General features: G+C 39.8%; 1 protein-coding gene across 2 annotated transcripts in view; it reads right to left on the reverse strand.

Annotated features, from left to right (window-relative positions):
• The window catches only part of dhx15 (DEAH (Asp-Glu-Ala-His) box helicase 15), a 105,907-nt gene that overhangs the window by 18,996 nt on the left and 64,766 nt on the right, over nucleotides 1–22,145 (reverse strand). For both annotated transcript variants that reach the window (XM_072563632.1, XM_072563708.1), the window contains exons 7-9: nucleotides 4,253–4,339; nucleotides 2,764–2,913; nucleotides 1,479–1,587 (exon numbers count right to left, since the gene is read on the reverse strand). In XM_072563632.1, the coding sequence (XP_072419733.1) occupies nucleotides 1,479–1,587; nucleotides 2,764–2,913; nucleotides 4,253–4,339 (346 nt within the window). The remainder of the gene's footprint in view (nucleotides 1–1,478; nucleotides 1,588–2,763; nucleotides 2,914–4,252; nucleotides 4,340–22,145) is intronic.

Here is a 22,145-nt window from a genome sequence, read left to right on the forward strand (position 1 = left end):
CAATTATCTTTTCTCGGTATTCCTGCTGGTGTAGTTATTAACCTTTAGTGTGTACTGGGCTCCAAGGCAGTACTCATAATTCAAGTCAAAATATCAGACTCGACCCCACCTCAGGGATGCAGCATGTTAACTAAGCTAAATAAAAACCAAAAGCTACGGATGCTGTAAATCAGAAGCAGCATCTATGAAAAGAAATCAGTGTTAGCGTTTTGGGTCCGGTGACCCTTCGGAGGAAGGAATGTTAACTCTGATTCTCTTCACAGATGCTGCCAGACCTGCTGAGCTTTTGCAGCAACTTGTTTTTGTTTCACATTAACTAGGCTGATACTTCACTGCTGCACTGTGTGAATATTTCATTGTAATGCTACTGATTTTCATATGCAACATTAAAACAGGATTTCAAATGCCTGCTCACGTTGATGTTAACAAGAAAAACTCCAAGGCATTAATGAAGAGAAATCTTTTTGATCCTGTCCACTCAGCAGCTCCTGGACATTCAATTACATTACCATAGCTGAATCCCCGACTATAAACATCTGGGGGGGTTACCTCTGACCAGAAACTGAACGGGACCAGCTTTATAAATACTGGTTATTACAGCACTCTAGAGTGCTAGGAATCTTGGAATGAGCAACAGACCTAATCTATTTCTTGGAGAGGTGCAGCTCCAACAACACAAGAATCTTGACACCATTCAGGACAAAGCAGCCCACTTCACGGGCACTCAATCAACAAACATTTGCTTCCACTACCTCTGACATGGAATAGCAGCAGTGTGTACCGAGTACAAGGTGGGCTGTAGAAATTCACCAAGGCTCCCAAGACAGCACCTTATTATTCTCCATTGACACCAGTTTGAAGAACAACAAACAAAGAATACCATCACCTGTAAGCTCCTCATTCAGTCACTCACCATCCAGACATGGAAATATGTCGCTGGTCCTTTAGGATTTTGACCCAGTGACACAAGAACTCCATGTCTAACAGCATTGAGGGTGTACCTACACCAAATGGATTGCAGCAGTTCAAGGGAGTACTTCAACTATCGTTTTCTCTAGGGATCGGCAATAAATGTTGGTCTAGCCAGCAAACACCCACATCCCACAAATGAATAGAAAATTCAGAACCTCATTGTCCTGCTTTATGACGGTAATTTCCTAGCATCGAAGCACTTCATAAGAGAGAATGATCACAAATTATTCCTATGTAACCTTTTATCAATATCTAGAATGATATTTTTGAAGTCATGAACATAAACTGCAAAAGGTATAATCTGTAGGCTTGGAGCAAACCCAAGATAACCCAAACTCCAACAGCATTACAGAGATGCAATAACAACCTTAAAGTTAGGACAAACTAAATAGGTTTGAAATTTGTAAAATAGATCTGAGAAGAGGTTTGGTAGTGGATAAAACTGCTATAAATGCTTCTATAAACAAAAGTAGAGTGGGAGAGACATCATTTGACCAGCTACTTACCTGGTGGATCCATGAAGTCAAAGTGTACCAGGTCATCAATGCCAAGTTTCTTCAGTTGAAGAACTACAGAACCCAGGTTTGACCTCAAAATCTCTGGGTAAGTATTGTCCTGTTAATTTAAATAAAACAAGACAAAGCTGATTAATGTTGAAAAAGCTAACACAATCTCCAGTATGCACAGCAAAAGAATTTGCAATTACTTAGCCACTTTAATGTAAGGAAAAGTCACTGCACACGATAATTACAGAACATAGTAAAACATACTATGCTGAAACCAAACCATTAAACCATATTAGCACAAATGATCGATGAGCTTGGTGAAAGACAGAGGTTTTAAGGAGCAGCTTAAAAAGGGGACAGGAGAGGTGGAGTGGTTTAAGACGAGAATTCAAAGCTTTCAGTCAATGCCACTAAATCAGGGTAACCAATGGTGGAGCAATTATATTCAAGAGATCAGAACTGGAAGAGCACAGTTATTTCAGAAGATTGAAAGGCTGAGAGAGATTACAGAGATGGGAAGAAGCTTGAAATGAAATGAGAACTTTGAAAATAAAGATACTGATTAACGGGGCGTCAGTGTGGGCTAACCAGTACAGGCATCACGGGGAAACAGGACTTGGTGCAAGTTCAAATGCTGGTGACATAGCTTGGGATGATCTCAAATTTACAGAGGGTAAAAATGGAGAAGACAGTCAAGTCTCGAGGTAACAAAGCCATGGATAAGGATTTCAGCAGCAGATAAGCAGAGACAGGGACAAAACTGAGCTATTATGGAATCTTCATTATTTTCTTCCTGTGGACATGTGTCTTCACAAGAGGACCAATGATGCTCGAAACAAATCCCTCAACAAAGTAAAAACAAAGTCAATCTTTGAAAGTAATTAAGAATGGGCGATAAATACTGGCAGCAATACCTCCAGCTTATGAATGAATTACATTCATTTTATAAAAGGTGATCAAATCTGAAAGGTAAAATGATTGAGACAGATACAGCAATATGTGGAGGCATTTTCAATTCAAAGAATAACGATGAATCCATAGACAAACGTTTTTTGGCACGTCACGTAGGTGAGAAACAAAAAATCCAGATAGGGTGGAAAAAAACAAATTGTAGCTCCACTTGATGCTACTCTTACGGTATATCCACATATATGCATTTCTAACTTTGTGACAGATAATCAGAGGATGCAAGCAATAGATAAAGCTGCAGCATCACAGGTGAAGTTTTAATAAATCTATGGCATGCCATAAGATGATACCAATTGTAAAATGATATTAAACTTGCCTGCATTTCAGTTTTATAGGCCTTTTCAGTATAGAGTCTAAAGCACTTTCCTGGTCTGGTACGACCAGCACGACCAGCTCTTTGCTGTGCAGATGCTTTGCTGATAGCAGTCACCAACAACGATTCAACTCTGATACGTGGATTATACACCTGTTGATCATGAAAAGAAAGTGAACAAAAATTGGAATGCAGATTAGTAGTTCAAGGGCAAGGAAATATTTTCATCTTTCATGTAGTCAAATGTGAACAAAGCATTAGTTCTTTAAAATGCAACATCAGATATCTATAACAATGTAATGAGTAAGATCATTTTAAAAAAAATTCACATCCAGGTCCATAATTTCAAAAGTAATGTGAAAAAGATATACATCGACAACAAACTGTCTGTACCCAGCATCATTTTCAAAGTCTTGACTTGCTTACTCTTTATGCAAATTCACCATCTCCAATATTACCATATATTTCCTACATTCGAGCAAAGGCTCTGGAGAAAAAGAAGTTAAAAAGAACCAGACACTGAGTAAGATTTAGCTTTAAATGGATTTTTACTCTGATGAACAAGATAGATTTATTCAATGGTACACATAATATTGTGAACGGCAGGGATATGGAGTTCAGAAATGGTTTAACCATGATCCCACATAGAACAGGCTCAAACAACTGCAAGGTTTATTCCTGCTCCTATCTACGGTACATAAATTGAGAAAAATAAACCATACGCTCATCTTCAGGATGGTAAATTAACTGTTATTTTAAACTATAAGCTCTGTACAGTTCAGTAGGGATGAATCATCGATTGCTCAGTATTTATTTTTAATGGCATCCGACGGAGGTGGGGATGATACATCACGTCAAATTTTAAAAACGGTTAGACAATAATGAAAAGTAAAGCTGTAATGGTCCATCGTAAAACAAAAAAGGGTAATCCTGTCTAGCTCTGGGCTAACTCTAAAGCTTTAATAAAATATGCCAGAAGATCTAAACTCTAAAGCCATATTTATAATATATTTAAATCCTGATGATTCACATTAATGTTACATCTAAATATAACTTTGCAAGATGCACAATTCAATGACCCTTCTGAGAAATACTTGGGATTTGTCAACCATCTTCTTTAGATGAAAACACAAATGCACTATCCACCTGGGAATTTCAAGCACATATTGGGTCAGATATCACCTGTGGACAATTCTACTGTATTATGTTAAAACAGTAAAAAAAACGGCTCATACAGATTCTGGGATTTGGAGCTGCCAACACCAACAGAACCCTCAGATAAAGCACAAAAAAGTCTACTTGTCAGACTAGGAGAAGGAAGGGTCAAAATGAAAATTGAGTTTAGTGAAATGCTCGTTATTTAACAAATGATATTACCAAGAAACACGGGATTTCAATAGCAGGGACACCATGGAATTCTAGTCAAAGCAGTGGGAGATAAGGGGATGGAAACATTTATTCAAAAGGGCGCCTTTCAGGGTTAAATACTTGCCTTCTGTTTAGCGAAGCCTGGATCAATCACAAAGACAACGCCATCAATAGTGAGTGAAGTTTCAGCAATATTTGTGGACACAACAACCTAAATACAAATAAATAAATCGATAAATAATGAGAACTCAAAAATTTCTGAACAATTCCAAGCTGTTCATATCAATTAAATAGTCAAGTATCAACAATAAAAAAAAAATCAACAAACCAAAATCCGTCAAAAATGAAAATGATCTGCAATAGATGTTTTAGTTCCTCAGGAACGTTAATATTTTATAAAATAAGCACATTTGGTATCTACAAAGGGTGGCCTCAGGCAGAAAATCAGCATTAACTTTTACACACACATCTATATTTTGATCCCACCTGAGGCTGATGAAATTAGTCATGAAATATTGAGATAAATCTGTTTCTTGACAGCTTACTAAGTATTCTTTATACACATGGAATTTTCCAAATAGGAGCAGACCATTCACTCTCTTGAACTGATCCACCATTCCAATAGATTATGGTTGATCAGCCTGCTCAATGCGGAGCCTGTGTTTGTTATAGAGTGCTCCCACTGTACTGTCTGATTACATTCCGTCCCAGCTCCCCAGACTCTGTGCTCCCATGCCTTCAGTTTGAACAAAGAGGTTTATGTACTGTCTGAAGAGGCCAAGAATATTTGCTTAGAGTCCAATCAGTGATCTGACAGACTGACCCTCCTTACAGATTTCAAGGCCAGAATGAGGAAAGATGTAAATGTTTGGAAAGCAGCATTCAAAACACATGGAGACAAGCAGGTGGATTGGTCCCCTAATACACCCAAGATTCCTGGGAAAATTCAATCATGGGTGTGAAAAGAGGAAAGCAATCCTATTTGTAGGATTGGTGATTTCAGTGAAGTGTGCTCATTCAATCAGAGGCAGGCTTACAGGTCAGCCACAAAATAGGAGAGCCCCTGACCACAAGCAGGTGGGACTAGTTTAGTTTGGGATTATGGTTGGCACAGACTGGTTGGACTGAAGGGTCTGTCTCAGTGCTGGATGATTGACTTTCTGTGTGGAGTTTGCACATTCTCCCAGTGTCTGTGGGGGTTTCTGCCAGGTGCTCCAGTTTCCTTTCACAAAGGAAAGACGTACAAGGTTAGGTGTATTGGCCATGCTAAATTTGCCCATAGTGCTCAGGGACATAGAACATAGAACAATACAGCACAGAACAGGCCCTTCGGCCCACGATGTTGTGCCGAACTTCTAACCTAGATTAAGCACCCATCCATGTACCCATCCAAATGCCACTTAAAGGTCGCCAATGATTCTGACTCTACCACTCCCATGGGCAGCGCATTCCATGCCCCCACCACTCTCTGGGTAAAGAACCCACCCCGACATCTCCCCTATACCTTCCACCCTTCACCTTAAATTTATGTCCCCTTGTAACACTCTGTTGTACCCGGGGAAAAAGTTTCTGACTGTCTACTCTATCTATTCCTCTGATCATCTTATAAACCTCTATCAAGTCACCCCTCATCCTTCGCCGTTCCAATGAGAAAAGGCCGAGAACTTTCAACCTATTCTCGTACGACCTATTCTCCATTCCAGGCAACATCCTGGTAAATCTCCTCTGCACCCTCTCCAAAGCTTCCACATCTTTCCTAAAGTGAGGCGACCAGAACTGCACACAGTACTCCAAATGTGGCCTAACCAAAGTCCTGTACAGCTGCAACATCACTTCACGACTCTTGAATTCAATCCCTCTGCTAATGAACGATAATACTCCATAGGCCTTCTTACAAACTCTATCCACCTGAGTGGCAACTTTCAAAGATCTATGTACATAGACCCAAAGATCCCTCTGTTCCTCCACCTGACTAAGAACCCTACCATTAACCCTGTATTCCGCATTCTTATTTGTTCTTCCAAAATGGACAACCTCACACTTGGCAGGGTTGAACTCCATCTGCCACTCCTCAGCCCAGCTCTGCATCATATCTAAGTCCCTTTGCAAACGACAAATGCCCTCCTCACTGTCCACAACTCCACCTATCATCTGCAAATTTACTGACCCACCCTTCGACTCCCTCATCCAAGTCATTAATAAAAATTACAAACAGCAGAGGACCCAGAACGGATCCCTGCGGAACTCCACTTGTAACCGGGCTCCAGGCTGAATATTTACCATCTACCACCACTCTCTGACTTCGACCGGTTAGCCAGTTTTCTATCCAATTGGCCAAATTTCCCTCTATCCCATGCCTCCTGACTTTCCGCATGAGCCTACCATGGGGAACCTTATCAAATGCCTTACTAAAATCCATGTACACTACATCCACTGCTCTACCCTCATCCACATGCTTGGTAACCTCCTCGAAGAATTCAAGGACCCTTCACAAATCCGTGCTGGCTGTCCCTAAACAAGCAGTGTCTTTCCAGATACTCATAAATCCTATCCCTCAGTACCCTTTCCATTACTTTGCCTACCACAGAAGTTAGACTAACTGGCCTGTAATTCCCGGGGTTATCCCTATTCCCTTTTTTGAACAGGGGCACAACATTCGCTACTCTCCAGTCCCCTGGTACCAACCCCGTTGCCAGTGAAGACGAGAAGATCATTGCCAACGGTACTGCAATTTCCTCTCTTGCTTCCCACATAATCCTAGGATATATCCCGTCAGGCCCGGGGGACTTGTCTATCCTCAAGTTGTTCAAAATGTCCAACACATCTTCCTTCCTAACAAGTATCTCTTCTAGCTTAACAGTCCGTTTCACACGTGCAGGCTAAGTGGGCTAGCTATGGTAAACACAGGGTTACAGTGATATGGGGGACAGGGGCTGGGTGTGGATGGGATGATCTTTAGAGGGTCATTAAAAACCTCTCAAGTATCCTCTAAACTTGCATTTTCCTCTGAAAAGAGCAGATATTTGTACCTATTGTGATATTATAGTAATCACAATTTTTTTCAGACATTTCTTCAGTAAATAAAACATAAGTGCAATAATTAGGGATTAAAATATTATCCTCAATTTAATAACCCAGGAATCCTTAATCTGATGTAACCAGACTCTCTCACAGATTCTCTGCAGCATGGTACAAATAGGTCTTTCAAAACAAATTCCCACCGTTTCACAGATTCTCTGAATTGCCGATCTGTTCAATTCTAACTTGCAAAAACAAGAATTATTTGATCTTTGATAGGTCTTGTATACCAAGATATCAGTAAACTATCATGGAACCCAAAAATCCTGAAAAGATAGCAACTCTGAAGTTAGTTCACCCATTCTCCAAAACCCTGAGCCTCAGGAATTGTGCACAAAACCATAATTTAAGCCATGAGTCAGATTGAACCAATTTAACTATAATTTTGCACAAACAAATCATGCCTGTGGGATTAATTGGTACCAGTTTACACCATCACCACTGTTGTGTTTCTTAAATCAGTGACTAGACTCAAAGTGATATTTACTGAAATTGGTAATGTACATCTAATTGGTTTTCTATTTCCACAAACCAGTCACAGCAATTCAATTTAGCGGCTCAATTTTTCCATTAACCTGGGAGGCAAGGCAAAGTTGTCCATTTCTTTTCTCTGCTGGATTTCCATCAGTACATTATCTTTCCTTTCTCCTAGATGTCCAGGGAATCTCACAGGATGGCAGCTTTGGGACCAGAACAACGGCTTCTTCATGCTTAGATCACATTTCGCTTCATGGACAGGGTTTGGGAGTGAGTCACTTCTAACCATATGCCCACAAATAAATTTACATAGATATTCAAGAATAACACAGTTCCAGCTCAATGAAGTGATGTTGGAAAATAAGAGCCAATTTACTTCAGCTAAGCATCTACCTGTCCATCAGAGCCAACTGTATCATCCAGAAATCTAGATTCGGGGACACTATTCATTTTCAAAGAGGGTATTTTTTTAAAAAAACTCTTCCCACAGGAGCGTTTATTGACGAGCCTGCTGACAAAATAATTAAATGAGCGAGAACCTCCAGTGTCTTGGGAAGAGAGGATATGAGAATTGAATTGGTGAGAGAAATCATTGGGTCTACTGTGAATATCTCGTTCATGGCTCACGTTTTACATAAAATATACAGTATTTAGCTTCAGAATTCAACTTTATAAAGGAGGAAATAGGATAAATTCAATTAAAACAAACGTTAAGGCTATTGAGCTTAAAACAAAAAAATGGGGTTGCACTTAAGAAGTTAACAGCTAGAAAAGGTAGGATCAGAATCAGGGCAGAGGTAAGATTAGAGTGGTGCTGGAAAAGCACAGCAGGTTAGGCAGTATCCAAGGAGCAGGAAAATTAACGTTTCAGGCAAAAGCCCTTCATCAGGAATGAGGCAGCTGAACTGTAGGTAGCATCTTCAATGCTTGTAATAATGCCAGTCCAAAGTGATTGACTTTGGAGTTAAAGCCAAATTAATTAAATGTATTATGTGAACTCTGAAAGGCTGTAAAAACCAATGACTTCAGTAGAACAATGAAGACATTGTAAATTGTTTTGAGGAAAACACAGGCTGAAATTTAAGTTAAGGATAGCTCAGCATAGGCTGCATCATCACGGAGTCAGATGAAAGTTAAGAAGGGTCTCTGTGGGAGTATCTGCTGGGAAAGTAGTTAGTTGCAGTTTGGGGGTGGGAGCACGATAAAGCAAAAGGATGGCAAGGCTGTACAAATGCTATTATTACTCCTCTCCAGGAGAACCACCGCAACTTTGCAATCAGTAGTAAAGTTTGTCATCCCTAGAACCAGTCTTGTTATTTTCTTCGACACACTCTCCAATATAGAGGAACCTCTATCATCCAAATTTTGGATTATCCGAACCAGATCGCAAGGTCCCGATACTTGGCTAAACTGTGTTATCTGGCATTCCATTTTCCGAAAAAAATACTCCTGCCTGTGTCCTTCGGTTAATCAAGGTTCCTCTCTACATTCACATTTTTGCTACACAGTGTGGCTTCCAGCCAAGGACTAAGTCGTGTTTTATAGAAAAGCACAACAGGTCAGGCAGCAGCCGAGGAGCAGGAGATTTGACGCTTCAGGCAGAAGCCCTTTCATCATTCCTGATGAAGGGCTTTTGTCTGAAATGTCGATTCTCCTGCTCCTCGGATTCTGCCTGACCTGCGGTGCTTTTCCAGGACCACACTCTTGACTATAATCTCTGGCATCTGCAGACCTCACATTCACCTAGTGTTTTATAGAAGGACAGCAAAACACCCTTCCTTATGTATGCTATGCCCCTATCAATAAAGCCCAGTGTGCTCTGCATTGGATCAATGTGCCCTCATGGTGAATTGGAGGTCCACATCAGGAACTTGATGCTGTCACCCCGAGATTTTTGTGGTGAATAAGCACCAAGAATAGATGTGAAAGCAAGTTGCGCGGAGGGTCCCAGTGATCAGGTGATCTTAGGTACACAAACTATTGACAACATAAAAGTAGGGGCTGTCACCAGTGACAAAGAGAGATTAGCAGACAGGGGAAAAGCATCTAATTTTAAGTTTTAAAATTCTCATCCTGCTTTTCAAATTACACAGGAACCTTCGATTATCCAGCATTCGATTATCTGAATTTTGGATTATCCAGCAAGATTGCAAGGTCCTGATGCTTGGTTAAACTTTTCTCTGGCATTCCATTATCTGACAAAATACTCCCTGCCCATGTTGTTTGGATAATCGAGGTTCCTCTGTAATCCATGACCTCACTCTTCCTATTTCCAAAATGTCCTCCAATACCACACGTAATTTCTTGTGCAAACCCAATTACAATCAATCCACAAATAGTGGCCATTGAGAACTGCCACTATTTCTTCAGCTGTTTGAGTCTTTAAGTTCTGAAATTTCTTCCTTAAGCCTTTCTGTCTTCCATTCCTCCCTAAAGCCAAATGGATCACGGAGGATGATTTGGTACATGGCTAAGGAAATAACCACAGCTTCCAAAATAGCAAACTGGGTAAATATTCAAAGCAAAGGAAGTGACAGGGAGACATGCAATAACAAATGTTAGGGGAAAGATTCTAGCAGCCAACATTTGGGGTGGAAGACAAGATGCAGAAGCTGATAGAATAAGCATTTCAGATGGTAAGCAAGGTCCTAGTGAGAGTTAACATTGCTCGCTGAGCAGCGGAAAGCCTTAGGTTTTATCTTCCAGTTGATTTTGTGCCGTTTCCCCTTGATTCGGTCTACCCCAAGGTGGGGGCGGGGGGAGAAAGATCAGGACCCCAAGTGAGGTCACAAGCTTTAATTTTGGAACCCCAGACTCTGACGCAGGTCAGTTCAGAGCTCCAACTGTCTTAACATACGTGCTACTGGGGACTGAAGGATGACAGCACAGGGTGTGTGTTGCTGGAAAAGCACAACAGGTCAGGCAGCATCCGAGGAGTAGGAAAATAGGCGTTTCGGGCCGGAGCCCTTCATCAGCACTTGAGTATGATAAATTTGCTCGATTTGTCCAAGGAATGATGCCCGAACTACTAATTTGGAACAATTTATTCAATCCTTTCATAGGTGGCAGGCAAAATCCAGTAAACAGCCTGTCATTGGTTTTACAACCATCTGGTGGCAAAGTAAGGTGCTAAAACCAGTTGAAACTCAGCCTCTGCTCCAATATATTGATGTGTCACATATTATTGCACCCACAAGTATCAACTACAACGCTAACATACAGGAATTGCACATTTGGAATCTGGAGATTATTTGCCCATTGTTAATATGCAGATATTCATTGTTTGTTATTAAATAGAAAATCTTGTATAATTTGGAAGGCAAATTTATTTCGGACTTGGAGAAAGCCTCAAAACCTGACCTAACAACAGGTCAGCGATTGACAGAGACTGCACAATATGGACCATGTTGACAGAGTTATAATTTTCTGGCTTGACTCAATGCTGAGAGCACAAACTAAGATATTGACCATAGTTTAGTAAAAGCCAGTGAATGTTTCTTGAGATACCCTGAAGAGACATCCATCGCACAGTCATGGCTCTTGATGTTCTCATCAATTTTGCATACATGGCAGCTTGCTAAGAAATAGCAATTACTGTACAGCAGGTTCAGTCCAAGCACGCACATTGATTCACCAAGTTATGACATTTATATGAAAATATTTTCTGCTTCGTAAGATAACCATTTTATTAGTTTAACCAGTATCTAAGGCTGCAGTATCCAAGTGGCCTCATCAGTTAATGAACTTGAACACACCATCACAGTTAAATAAGATCCCAAATGAATGATGCAGTCTATAAATATATCATGCATCCTTTAGCATACAAATAACTCATTTTCAATGTTTTTTAAATTACGAAATGTCATTTCAACAGTTTGTTTGCTGCATTTACAACTCTGTTGGAAAGCATGCTGCAAGACTAAATGGGGGAAAATGAAGAACCCATACAATCTGTAGGGCTTTAGGTGAAAACAGTAGGAGAATGATGATCATTCTTACCAAGAGTCAGCACAATCGGCTGCAGACAGAGACAGCAACTACTCTGTGCTGTATAATCTACATGTCCATAGTCTGTGCAGCCATTTGATGTCCTTCAGTTTCACTTCACATAGACAAAGGGAGAAATAGTTCCGTGGCAGGGATGCTGCTCACCATCAAGGTCAATTGGAAAGCTACCATACAGACTGCTGAGTACACAGAGCTGCTGACGGTGAGCACAGACAAAATACTAGGGAAGGCAGAGCTCCAGGTATTTCCCTTAAAACAAAGTGCCCAAAGCGTATTTGCAATTGAGACTCAAAATTCCTGGAAGGATGCTTAAACCTTACATGAAACATTTTAGAGGATCATAATTTACAAGCTTGATTTGAAAAGATCCCACTTTGTGCGATTATCAACTATAATAATGCAATTACAGGCACAAATTTCTACATTGTACCCATTCATTAAAGCAAAGCAAATTCAAATCTCACTATAAACACATCAAAGTCATCTACAAAAAGTCTACAAGATGACTTCGGTACCACCACTATCCTGGTTTCCAAAACAACCCAACAGAGCAAATGATTGCATTTATATAGCACCTTTGATGTCGTAAAATTTCTCATGGCTCCGCACAGGAGTTTTACCAAACATTATTTGTTGACTAGAAATGAGTTTATAACAGAAACCAGAGTTAATAGTTTCCATTTTCTCAACAGACAAGTAGCAGTGGTTGAAAGTAGATGGACTAAATTACTGCAAAGCACACAGAACGACCCACAAAATCTGCAGCACTCAATGAATTTGTTCAGTTAATAACTTAGCTAGAAAATCTCCAGATTCCACTGGCCATAAATGAATCTGAATCAATCAGCTGGCCAGAGAGTCAGGGTTGATCTTGCCATCTCTTGATTAAGGAGGGAAATGATATTGGGATCCTTGCTCCTTATCATACTCTAGTAACATTTCTGAATATTGAACACAAGACCATAGTGGCAAAAAATAGATTTACATTGGCTATAACACCGTCAGTACTGTACAACCTGCCGACTGATTAATACTCCATAATGCCTATTCTAGCAAAGTCCTGGTCAATGAGCCAATTCCTTTGAAATTGTATCCACGTTAGTAGTCAACACCACACGAGTAAATGGCCAGGGGGAAAAGCACGATCAGAAATAGAAAACACTTAATCAGCATTTCCATTAATTCCTGTCAGTACTTCTGCCCTCAGTATACCAAGCATATGGTTTGATTGTAAATCAGTGTTTTTGCCAAGAACACAGCAATTTTAACTGAGAATTCCTTTAACATATTTTTAGCCAGTATCCATTTTGAATATTAATTCAATGGCTCTAACCAAAGACCTTCAGTTAATTTTTTAAAAATTCTTTTAGTCATTTCCCTACTTTCCTTTCCCTAGCTATTCCAGAACATTTAAACATTACTTTCAGCTGGATAATTAGAAAATACTGTTTAAATTTAAATAGCATTCTCCTCAACACAAATAAGTGTTTTCAGAAATCAATTAGTATCAAGATTGCATGTTGTTGGGTAGGTTCCATAAATCTACCTAAATTAACAGTCTATAATAAAACTCACTTAAACACTTGGCATTCATCTTGAAAGATATACATGATGCAGAGTGAATTTTTAAACATTTGCATTACAAGCTGCTGGTAAATGTAGTTGTGACACAGAGAGAAATGAGCAGACATTCAAAACTCGGAAAGAGATTAACCCAATGTATCCTTGCGTCAATAATCACATGAATTTTCCATAAATACCACTCGACTCTCTAAAGTAAAAGAGCCAAGAGATTTAGATATATGACTCAGCTGCGCTCTGATTAAACATTAAAATATTCAGTTGTGTGCCTTTTACACATGGGACTAATCTCTGGATCCCTCCTATTCCCAAAAGCTTGCATGTCTATTTGATAAAGTTTGAAAATTTCCTTCAAAATAGATGAGAAACCTCCAGCATAAAAGAGAATGCTTAGTCTGCAACGGAGTATAAATCTGTGTATGAAACAGCCAGCTAAGGTTTTAACATGCTGAGAGAATTCACACTCCCAAACGAGCAACCTTCTTTAATAAGAAGAAATACTTATTTTACTGCAATTTAAGCAAGCAGAGGCCACTGCTTCAGAGTTCGAACTTTCAGAGTTATGCATGATTGTCAATAAATAATCATGTGCTGTCATTAGTAGGCTTTTAATCCTTTGGAAAAAATGCAAACCCTTTAACGTTCGCTATGATTCAACCCAACATAAGACTTACTGCTGTCTCCACAAATATTATTTCCATGGTTAAGCCAGCCTGTATTTTCCAAGTCCACATTACCATTTCGTAAACATAGCACTTAAAAGGTAACCTGCAGTGAAGCCTTCAAATCATTCTGACAGATGACTAAATACCTTCACCTCTTCTGTGCACAGTACTAATTATTCTTCAGGCAAAGGAACTGGCAACTGACTTAAACAGGACTCCATTCCAAAATTAATAGGTTGACTCTTAATGGCTTAGTAAATTGCAAAACTCACTGCGACAAAAGCAGAAATGAAATAAGTTGTAGACCAGTCAATAGCAACTTCAGCATTGGATTATGACAAGAATTGAACAACTCAGCCCAGTCCAATTGCTAACATTCTTTGCATTAACCTCTGGGCATTTAAATGTGAAAGTTTTCCCAGCAGCTTGATATAACCAATTTCAGAGAACCATACTACTCTGCTACATTCGCAGACTGCTTCATAATATTTCCAAGCAGAGCCGAGCCTTTCAGAGTTCAGGAATAGGAGAGAGTAAAGAGACAAGTATTAGCACACATGACCTGGGAATCGTGAACACATGACCTGACTCCCATTGCTACAGGCCAAAAACCTAACTGAAATATCCCACTAACTCCCAGCAACCAAACCAACATATCTGTTAAAACTCATGTGGATTATGTGAAAATTCACAGAGAGAACTAAAGGAACATAATGTATTTTGGGTGAAGAACTTCTATGTTTATCAAGAGCACTCAATAAAACTAACACCAAGCTGTCTGAGCCCTGCAAGACGAAATACTGTAAGGGAGCCAAAATAAAAGCAAAGGCTACTTGCCTTCATCCTCGCCATGCTTATCCATTTCATATCAATAGTGGTTTAGAGTAAGTAGTATAGTCTCAGTGAAGATCAAGTCTCGTCACCACAGTAGAAAACACCCACTATCACAGCTGCCATGCCAAGTGAGATACCAATTGCATTAACATGGTGCTTTGAGGATAATAAGACATCCCAACAGCAGATAAATTGGGAAACTCTGAGGCAGCGTGACCCATCAGCAGAAGCAAGTAACACTTTAATTTCTAACCTCAAGGTGTACATATGCAAGCCTGGACCAAGACCAGCCCAGACCTTGCACTGAACAACTGGTTTAGTGAGAAAACAGCATGCTGCTGTTGAACAGACACAGTTCAGCAGATCCAGAATAGTCAGACAAGAATAATGCAACATAAAGGAGGGTGCTCTGTGACCAGTCTATCAATAACCCATGGGAGTGGGCAAACTAATGATCCTACAAAGATCTTCAGTCAGCAATGCAAAGTGGGAAATTCTACAGTGACCCCTCCACTCGAGATGCCAGTAGCAGTTAGCTTTGCTGATTTCATCAAGTTATGATCTGGCTGCAGCTATGCCTCTAATATTATTCCAACTTTAAAGGTTAAAGATGACCTGCGAACAAATAATAACTAAGATGTAGCAGCAGAAGCAGAACTAGGCCATTCAGCCCATCGGGTCTGATCAGCATCATGAACATTCTATTTCATTGCAACTAATGACAACAACAATGGGGAAAATGACCCATTGTCTCATTCACAAAACACAGGATAAATGTAATTAGAGAGGTGAAGCTATTGGTATTATCACTGAATTGTTAATCCAGAGATCCTGGTAACATTCCTGGAATCCATTTGGAATCCTGCCATGGCAGACTGTGGAATTTGAATTCAATAAATATCTAGGATTAAGGGTGTATTGTTGTTAATTATCGGAAAAACCCATCTGGGTCACTAATATCCTTTAGGGAGGGAAATTGCCATCCTTACCTCATCTGAACTACACAGACCCACAGCAATATGGTTGACTCTTAACTGCCCTCTGGGCAATTACAAATGGGCAAGAATTGCTAACCTAGCCAGTGACATCCTCATCCTGTGAATGAATTTTAAAAATTAATATATTGGGAGAAGCGGATAGGCAGCGGTCAGTAACGAGAGGCTTGCATTTATTTAGCACCAGACATCTCAAATGTACTTCACAGCCAATGAAGCATTTCTGAATTGAGGTTATAGACAGGACCTCAGCTTAATGTCACATCTGAAAGTCAGCACTTCTGACAGTACAATGCTCCATTAATAGTGCGCTGGAGTGCCAACCTTCTCAAGCCCCAAAATGCAACTTGAACTTGGAACCTGTAGCTCAGAAGTAAGAATATTAACTACTAACAGCTGCTGGGACTATCAGCACCATTCATATGATAGCCTGTAGATGTTACCTACATAGAAATTCTCTGGCACTCAGACATTTGACAAAATTATTTGGCTCCAGATTTCACTGCAACTTGATCCCGATATGGATATAACAGTATTGTTTGCCTTCAGTCTGAGGGACTCTTGTAGTCCATTGGTAATGTCCACTAACTCTGAGCCAGGTGACCCAGTTTCAAATCCCACCTGCTCTGAAGTGTGTAATAACATCACTGAACAGATAGATTATAAAATATCTACAAAACCAAATAAACGAGAATAGCCAGAGCAATTCCCTTAAGTATCATAACTCCATTCAATCAACTATGGCAACAAGAAGCCCAAAACTGAAGACAATAGATATAACTTGAAGCTCTGCTGTTGCCAGCATACTAATGCAGAAAGGAAACTAGCTGCAGTCGTGCAAGGTCAGTCATCACAGCCCATCGCACCACTTCAGGGAATCCTCGAGAAAGCAACTTTGGAACAATCAGCTCCTACTGTTCTATGACTTTCCTTTTGATATGGAAGCTCTTCACTCATAACTGTAATGTTCAATTCAATTTACAACCTCTCTGATAATGATGCAGACTACATCAGTGCACAGCAGTGCAAAGACAACACGCAACAAACAGATTCACAGGAAAGCCATTTAGCCTATACCTCAAGAATTTTACAAAATTATGATTGATCAAGATCAAGGAGCCTAGCTCCTATTACTACACTTGGGACAATAAATATCTCAGTGCCAGATTAAAATCTTAACCTTATCCAACATCAATTCATTCAAAACTTCTATCAACCTTTGCAATGTTTCCTATAATGACAAGTAAGATTTGCACCACCTAAGTGCAAAATAATTGAGGTTTGCTTAAAAAGGGTAAACTATCGCCATTAAAAAAAAACAAACAGCACCACGTTGCAGAATCAATAACTGACATCAAGGCTTACCTTAGGGAGCCCAACTGTACCAGACATATCAAAATGCTGGCTACAAAGTGGGCTCAGTAGCAACGCAGACCATCGGTGTCGGCTGCAAGGCCCACACCAGAGTTTCACTAACAATAGACAATAGGTTTATTTCATTCAACTTGGGTGTCTACTGACCTGATCAGCATGCCAGTTGCTGATTCACTCTGCAGTTCTACACACGGACGCACAATAAGGTAGTATCGAGTGCACTCTCCAGAATGTACTGGAACAAACCACCAAGTTTATTTTCACCTGCACCTTCTCAGGCCCGGCAACCTTTCTCAAGGAAGACAAGCACAGGAATATCATAGCTTCCAAACCACCGGCCATGGTGATTTGTACATAATTACCTACCGTCACCCTAACGACAGCCGAATTTCAAAGAGGAGACCAATCACCACCTTCACAGGGAAACCAGATCGTAAATGCAGCTTTCAGAGAGCCATGCATACCCATGTAATGACTATAAAACTCTCACTCCCATACAGTACACTAGGGTGGAGATGCCTGGGTTCTTCAATCTTCAAACTACTTTTAAAAGAAACATTTATCACTACACAGCACCCAACTGCATTCTACTCACAACCACCTATAACATAGCCCCCCTGCCCCACCCTCAAAACCACATGTATTCAATTTCTGCACTTCCATGCCTTCCAGTCAGTGGCAGCTCCTTCTCAGCCTGAGCGTCACTACAGAAGCTTTAAAAATACATTTTATCTAAAATTACGTCTCTCTCACAGCAGCAACATCCAATTCCATTTCCAATTAAAGGTTTAGTTATCAGACAAAATACAATGAGTTTGCAGTTTTTATATCTAAGATTTTCGAGCACAGATTTCCCAAAATAGTATCCCTGAAGGACAAGCAGATAGAATCCACATGAAGAACGACCCTGGAGAAATGGGAAGCAGTTTGTTTAACGAGGGTGAATAATCAGAGGACTGTTTTAATATACTGCAGTTTTCAAAAGAAAGCAGAGATTGTGGAATTCAGATTTATAAATCTTCTAAAAGGTGAGACACAGGTTGATAAAGTTGCTTAAAGCACATGTGCAATTCTCAGTTTACTATGGCTTCAAGGGGTGTACTTTGTCCTTTTTATGAAGAAACATTGAGACAGTAGTATGGAGCAGTCTGTTCACAGGAAATAGAGTAAACAGCTTGCGATGCCTTGTAGATTTTTAAAATGTTTGAACCATAGAAGATGCCTGAGTGGGTGAGGTCAAGCTCCCACAGAACCAGGATTTTCAGTTTTAGCTTTGTGCAATTGCTGGTCGTGGAACCTCCTATTCCTCTCGGTTATAGCTAAAAGCTGGGGATCTGTACCTGCTGCTAGAATTGTATGTGAAATAATTTTAGTGAATTGCCTTTACCAAGGGCTTTTTTTATAGATGCTACTACATTGGAACAGTTAATTAGTAGTTTACATATTATTCAGTTTAGCATTTCTATAGTTACAGTTAAGCCAATGTTTTCACTTTTATTGCCTGTATTTTATCTGCAGTGTAAAAATAAAGTGTGTTTTGCTTAAAGTCAATTGTTTGACCAATTGAATTGCATCTGGAACATTAATGCCTGACATTTAGCTTTCAAATAAGTAAAAGCTAGGGTCTAGACTATCTCAATATATTTTGAGGTGTTTTGGTCTGGTCCATAATAGAGGCATTGTGTAGGTCATGGGCCATTAACTTAGTTTTTTGGTCATCTTGCTTCAATGTTGAGGCAACATAAGGAAATTCCTGTGGAGCAGTCACGAAGTGTTAAAAATCATGACAAATTTTAGTAAGGAAATAAAAAAATTAAAATAGTAAATTAGTTCCGCTAGCTTTCAGTCAGTAGCCAGCGGGTATTAAAAGGGACATGGGAATGTAGATAAATAAGAGACAAATTCATCCGGTAAAATAAACGTCAACAAGGCCTTGGTTTAAAAAAAAAGAGACAATGTGATCAAAAAAGGGATCTAGGTATACAGGCAAACAAAAGACTAAAAGCAGCAATCTTTTCTCATTCGTTCAACAGGACATGGCCATTGCTGACTGGCCAGCATTTATTGCCAGTCCCTAGTTGTGCCAAGAGAAGCTGATGGCAAGTTGCCTGCTTAAACCGAGGCAGTCCACATGCTGTAGACTGACCCACAATATCCTAATGGAGGGAATTCCTCAATTCTGACCCAACAACACAGAAATAACAGAGATACATTTCCTACCTAGTCAGGATAGTGAGGGGCTTGGAGGAGAACTTGCAGGTGGTGGGTTTCCCAAGTATCTGTTGCCCTCATCCGTCAAAGTGAACATGGTCATGGGTTAAAGGTGCTAAGGAGCCTTGTTGAATTTCTGCAGCACCTTTTGTAGATAGCACACACTGCTTTCTTATTCATTCACAGGATGAAGAGTTTTGTTGGCTAGGCCAGAATTTATTGTACATCCCTAACTGCCCAGAGGCCAGTTAAAAGTCAACCACATTGCAGTTGGTCTGGAGTCACATGTAGGCCAGACCAGGTAAGGGTGGCAGTTTCCATCCCGAAAGGATATTAGCACATCAGATGGGTTTGGAATCAGATGGAATTCAACAACAATTCATGGTCATCGTTCAAGCACAATTCTGCTGCTGTTAATGGCAGGCTAGCAAAACAATCAAAAAACACTAGCAAAGGATTGGGATTTATTTCTATAGGTAAAATCTTAACAAAAGTAGAGATATCGTATTACACTTGTAGAGTACCAGAATCAGACCAAAGCTAGGAATAACTATTCAGTTCTGGAAGCACTGGAAAGAATGCAAAACCAAAAAAAGGTGATTTACAGGGCTACTCCAGAGTTGAAAGATTGCACTGCTTTCTGGGAGGATGAAAATATTCAATTTGCATGAAAATATAATGCGAAGAGTCCTCTATAAAACTCTATTTTATAAAATTATGAATGGGCTTGGATGGGGCAGGTCTTTAGATGCTTTGAAAGAAAACCTTTGCATACACGAGGGAAAAAACAGTAAAGGTATTCGAAAAGTTGGAAGTCAGATTCCTGATGAAGGGCTTTTGCCCGAAACGTCGATTTTGCTGCTCGTTGGATGCTGCCTGAACTACTGTGCTCTTCCAGCACCACTAATCCAGTATTTGCTTTCCAGCATCTGCAGTTATTGTTTTTACCTCTTAATTATAACCACTCACACAGATACGCTGGCTCAAATAACATGTTTTCAAGTGGTACATTGTATGTAATTCTATGCTCAGCATCACCTTCAAGGGCAACTAGGGAAATGCAATTAATCTTGATAAGCCAGCAACACACATACCTGACTGAATAAAAAAAAATCAATGCAATACTAAAGTCAAGAGTCAGAGAGTGTTTAGAAGAGCTGCAAATTCAAAAAAAGTTGAAATATTGTAGAGATGGATGTTTTTATGTTAAGAGTGATTTAAAAGGGGATGATAAATTGTTTTTTTAAAATATGACTGAAATTTTGTTTTACTCATTCTGGGATGTGGGCATCACTAGCTGAGCTAACACTTATTGCCCATCTTTAATTGCTCGCGGGGTGGTGGTGGTGATGAGCTGCTTTCTTGAAGCACTGAAGTCCATTTGCTGTAGGTAGCCCTCCAATGTCTTTAGGGAGGGAGCTCCATGATATTGACCCCAATGGTATTGAAGAAATAGTGATACACATCATGGTGGTGAGTGACTGGTGCAAATGCCCTTTTTATTGGAAGTAATCATGGATTTAGAAGTAGCTGTCTAAGGACCTTGGTGAATACAGGTTTTGGGGAGAAAAATAGAAACTAGCAGCAGCACGGGGCCATTTGGCACTTCAAGTCTGCTCTATTATTGAATATGATCATGGGGTGATCCTCCATCTTTATATCACATTACCATTTTCTCCTCATAGCCGATGATTTCTAATGAACCTCTGATTAACTCTATGGTGCTTATATTTCCTTTTAGACAGGGAGATCAAAACGGTACTGAATACTGCAGGCGTGATCTCACCAAGGCAGTTAGACATCCTTACTCTGAACTCAAATCCTCTTGCAATGGAGACCAAAACAGCATTTTCCTAAATGCTTGCTGTAGCTGTTTGTTTACTTTCACTGGTGTACAGGACACCTGGATCCCTTTGTAATCCACCTTTCCCAACATGACCATTTAAATAATGTCTTTTTCACAAGTGTATAACTTTACATTTATCCATGTTATACTGCATCTGCCATGTGCTTGCCCACTCAATCAACTTACTAGATTTTCCTGAAGTCAATTTGCTGCTCCTGAACTCTCAATCCTATCTTGTGTTGCATTGTCAGCCAACTTGAAAATATTACATTTGATGAATAGCTAGAGCTCCAAGCACTGATCTCCCATGGTACACCACTACTCATGGACTGCCACACAGGAAGAAGATCCATTTACTGCCACTGTGTTCCCTATCTAACAATTCTCCATCCATGCCAGTATACTACCCTCAATCCTGTGTGCTATAATTTTGCCGACTTACCTCTTGCATGGGCCCTTATTAAGAGCCTACCTGAAATCCAACTGCTCTACATCCTTATCTATTCTACTAGTTAGATCCACAAAAGAAAACTCTAGTAGATTAGTTAAGCACGATTTTACTTTCATAAACCCATGTTGATTTTGAATTGTTCTGTTAAAATTTGCCAAATGTTCTGTTATTACTTTTATTTTTAAATCATAGCCTAACATTAGGGAGTGAGGAAAATGCTGGACTAACTGGTCTACAATTCTTGAAAGGGATTCAGGAAATGAGTTTCTCACTGCTAGATTTTTAGTTTCTGACCTGCAAGCATTGCAACATAGCCAACATCAATGTACAGGCAGGTCAGGGCTAACCGATTAGTTAATGTACTTTGCATCAGAAGCAGAGGTATTACACACAAAAAAGCAGTAGAGGAAGATTTCGAAACAGGTTAGACCCGAGTTTCACTGTGACTAAAAGGCAAGCTGTCAGATGATTAAAGATGAACAAAACCAAAATTCATT

Source organism: Chiloscyllium punctatum, chromosome 1 (genome assembly GCF_047496795.1).
Source record: "Chiloscyllium punctatum isolate Juve2018m chromosome 1, sChiPun1.3, whole genome shotgun sequence".
In the NCBI taxonomy this organism is placed as follows: Eukaryota; Metazoa; Chordata; class Chondrichthyes; order Orectolobiformes; family Hemiscylliidae; genus Chiloscyllium; species Chiloscyllium punctatum.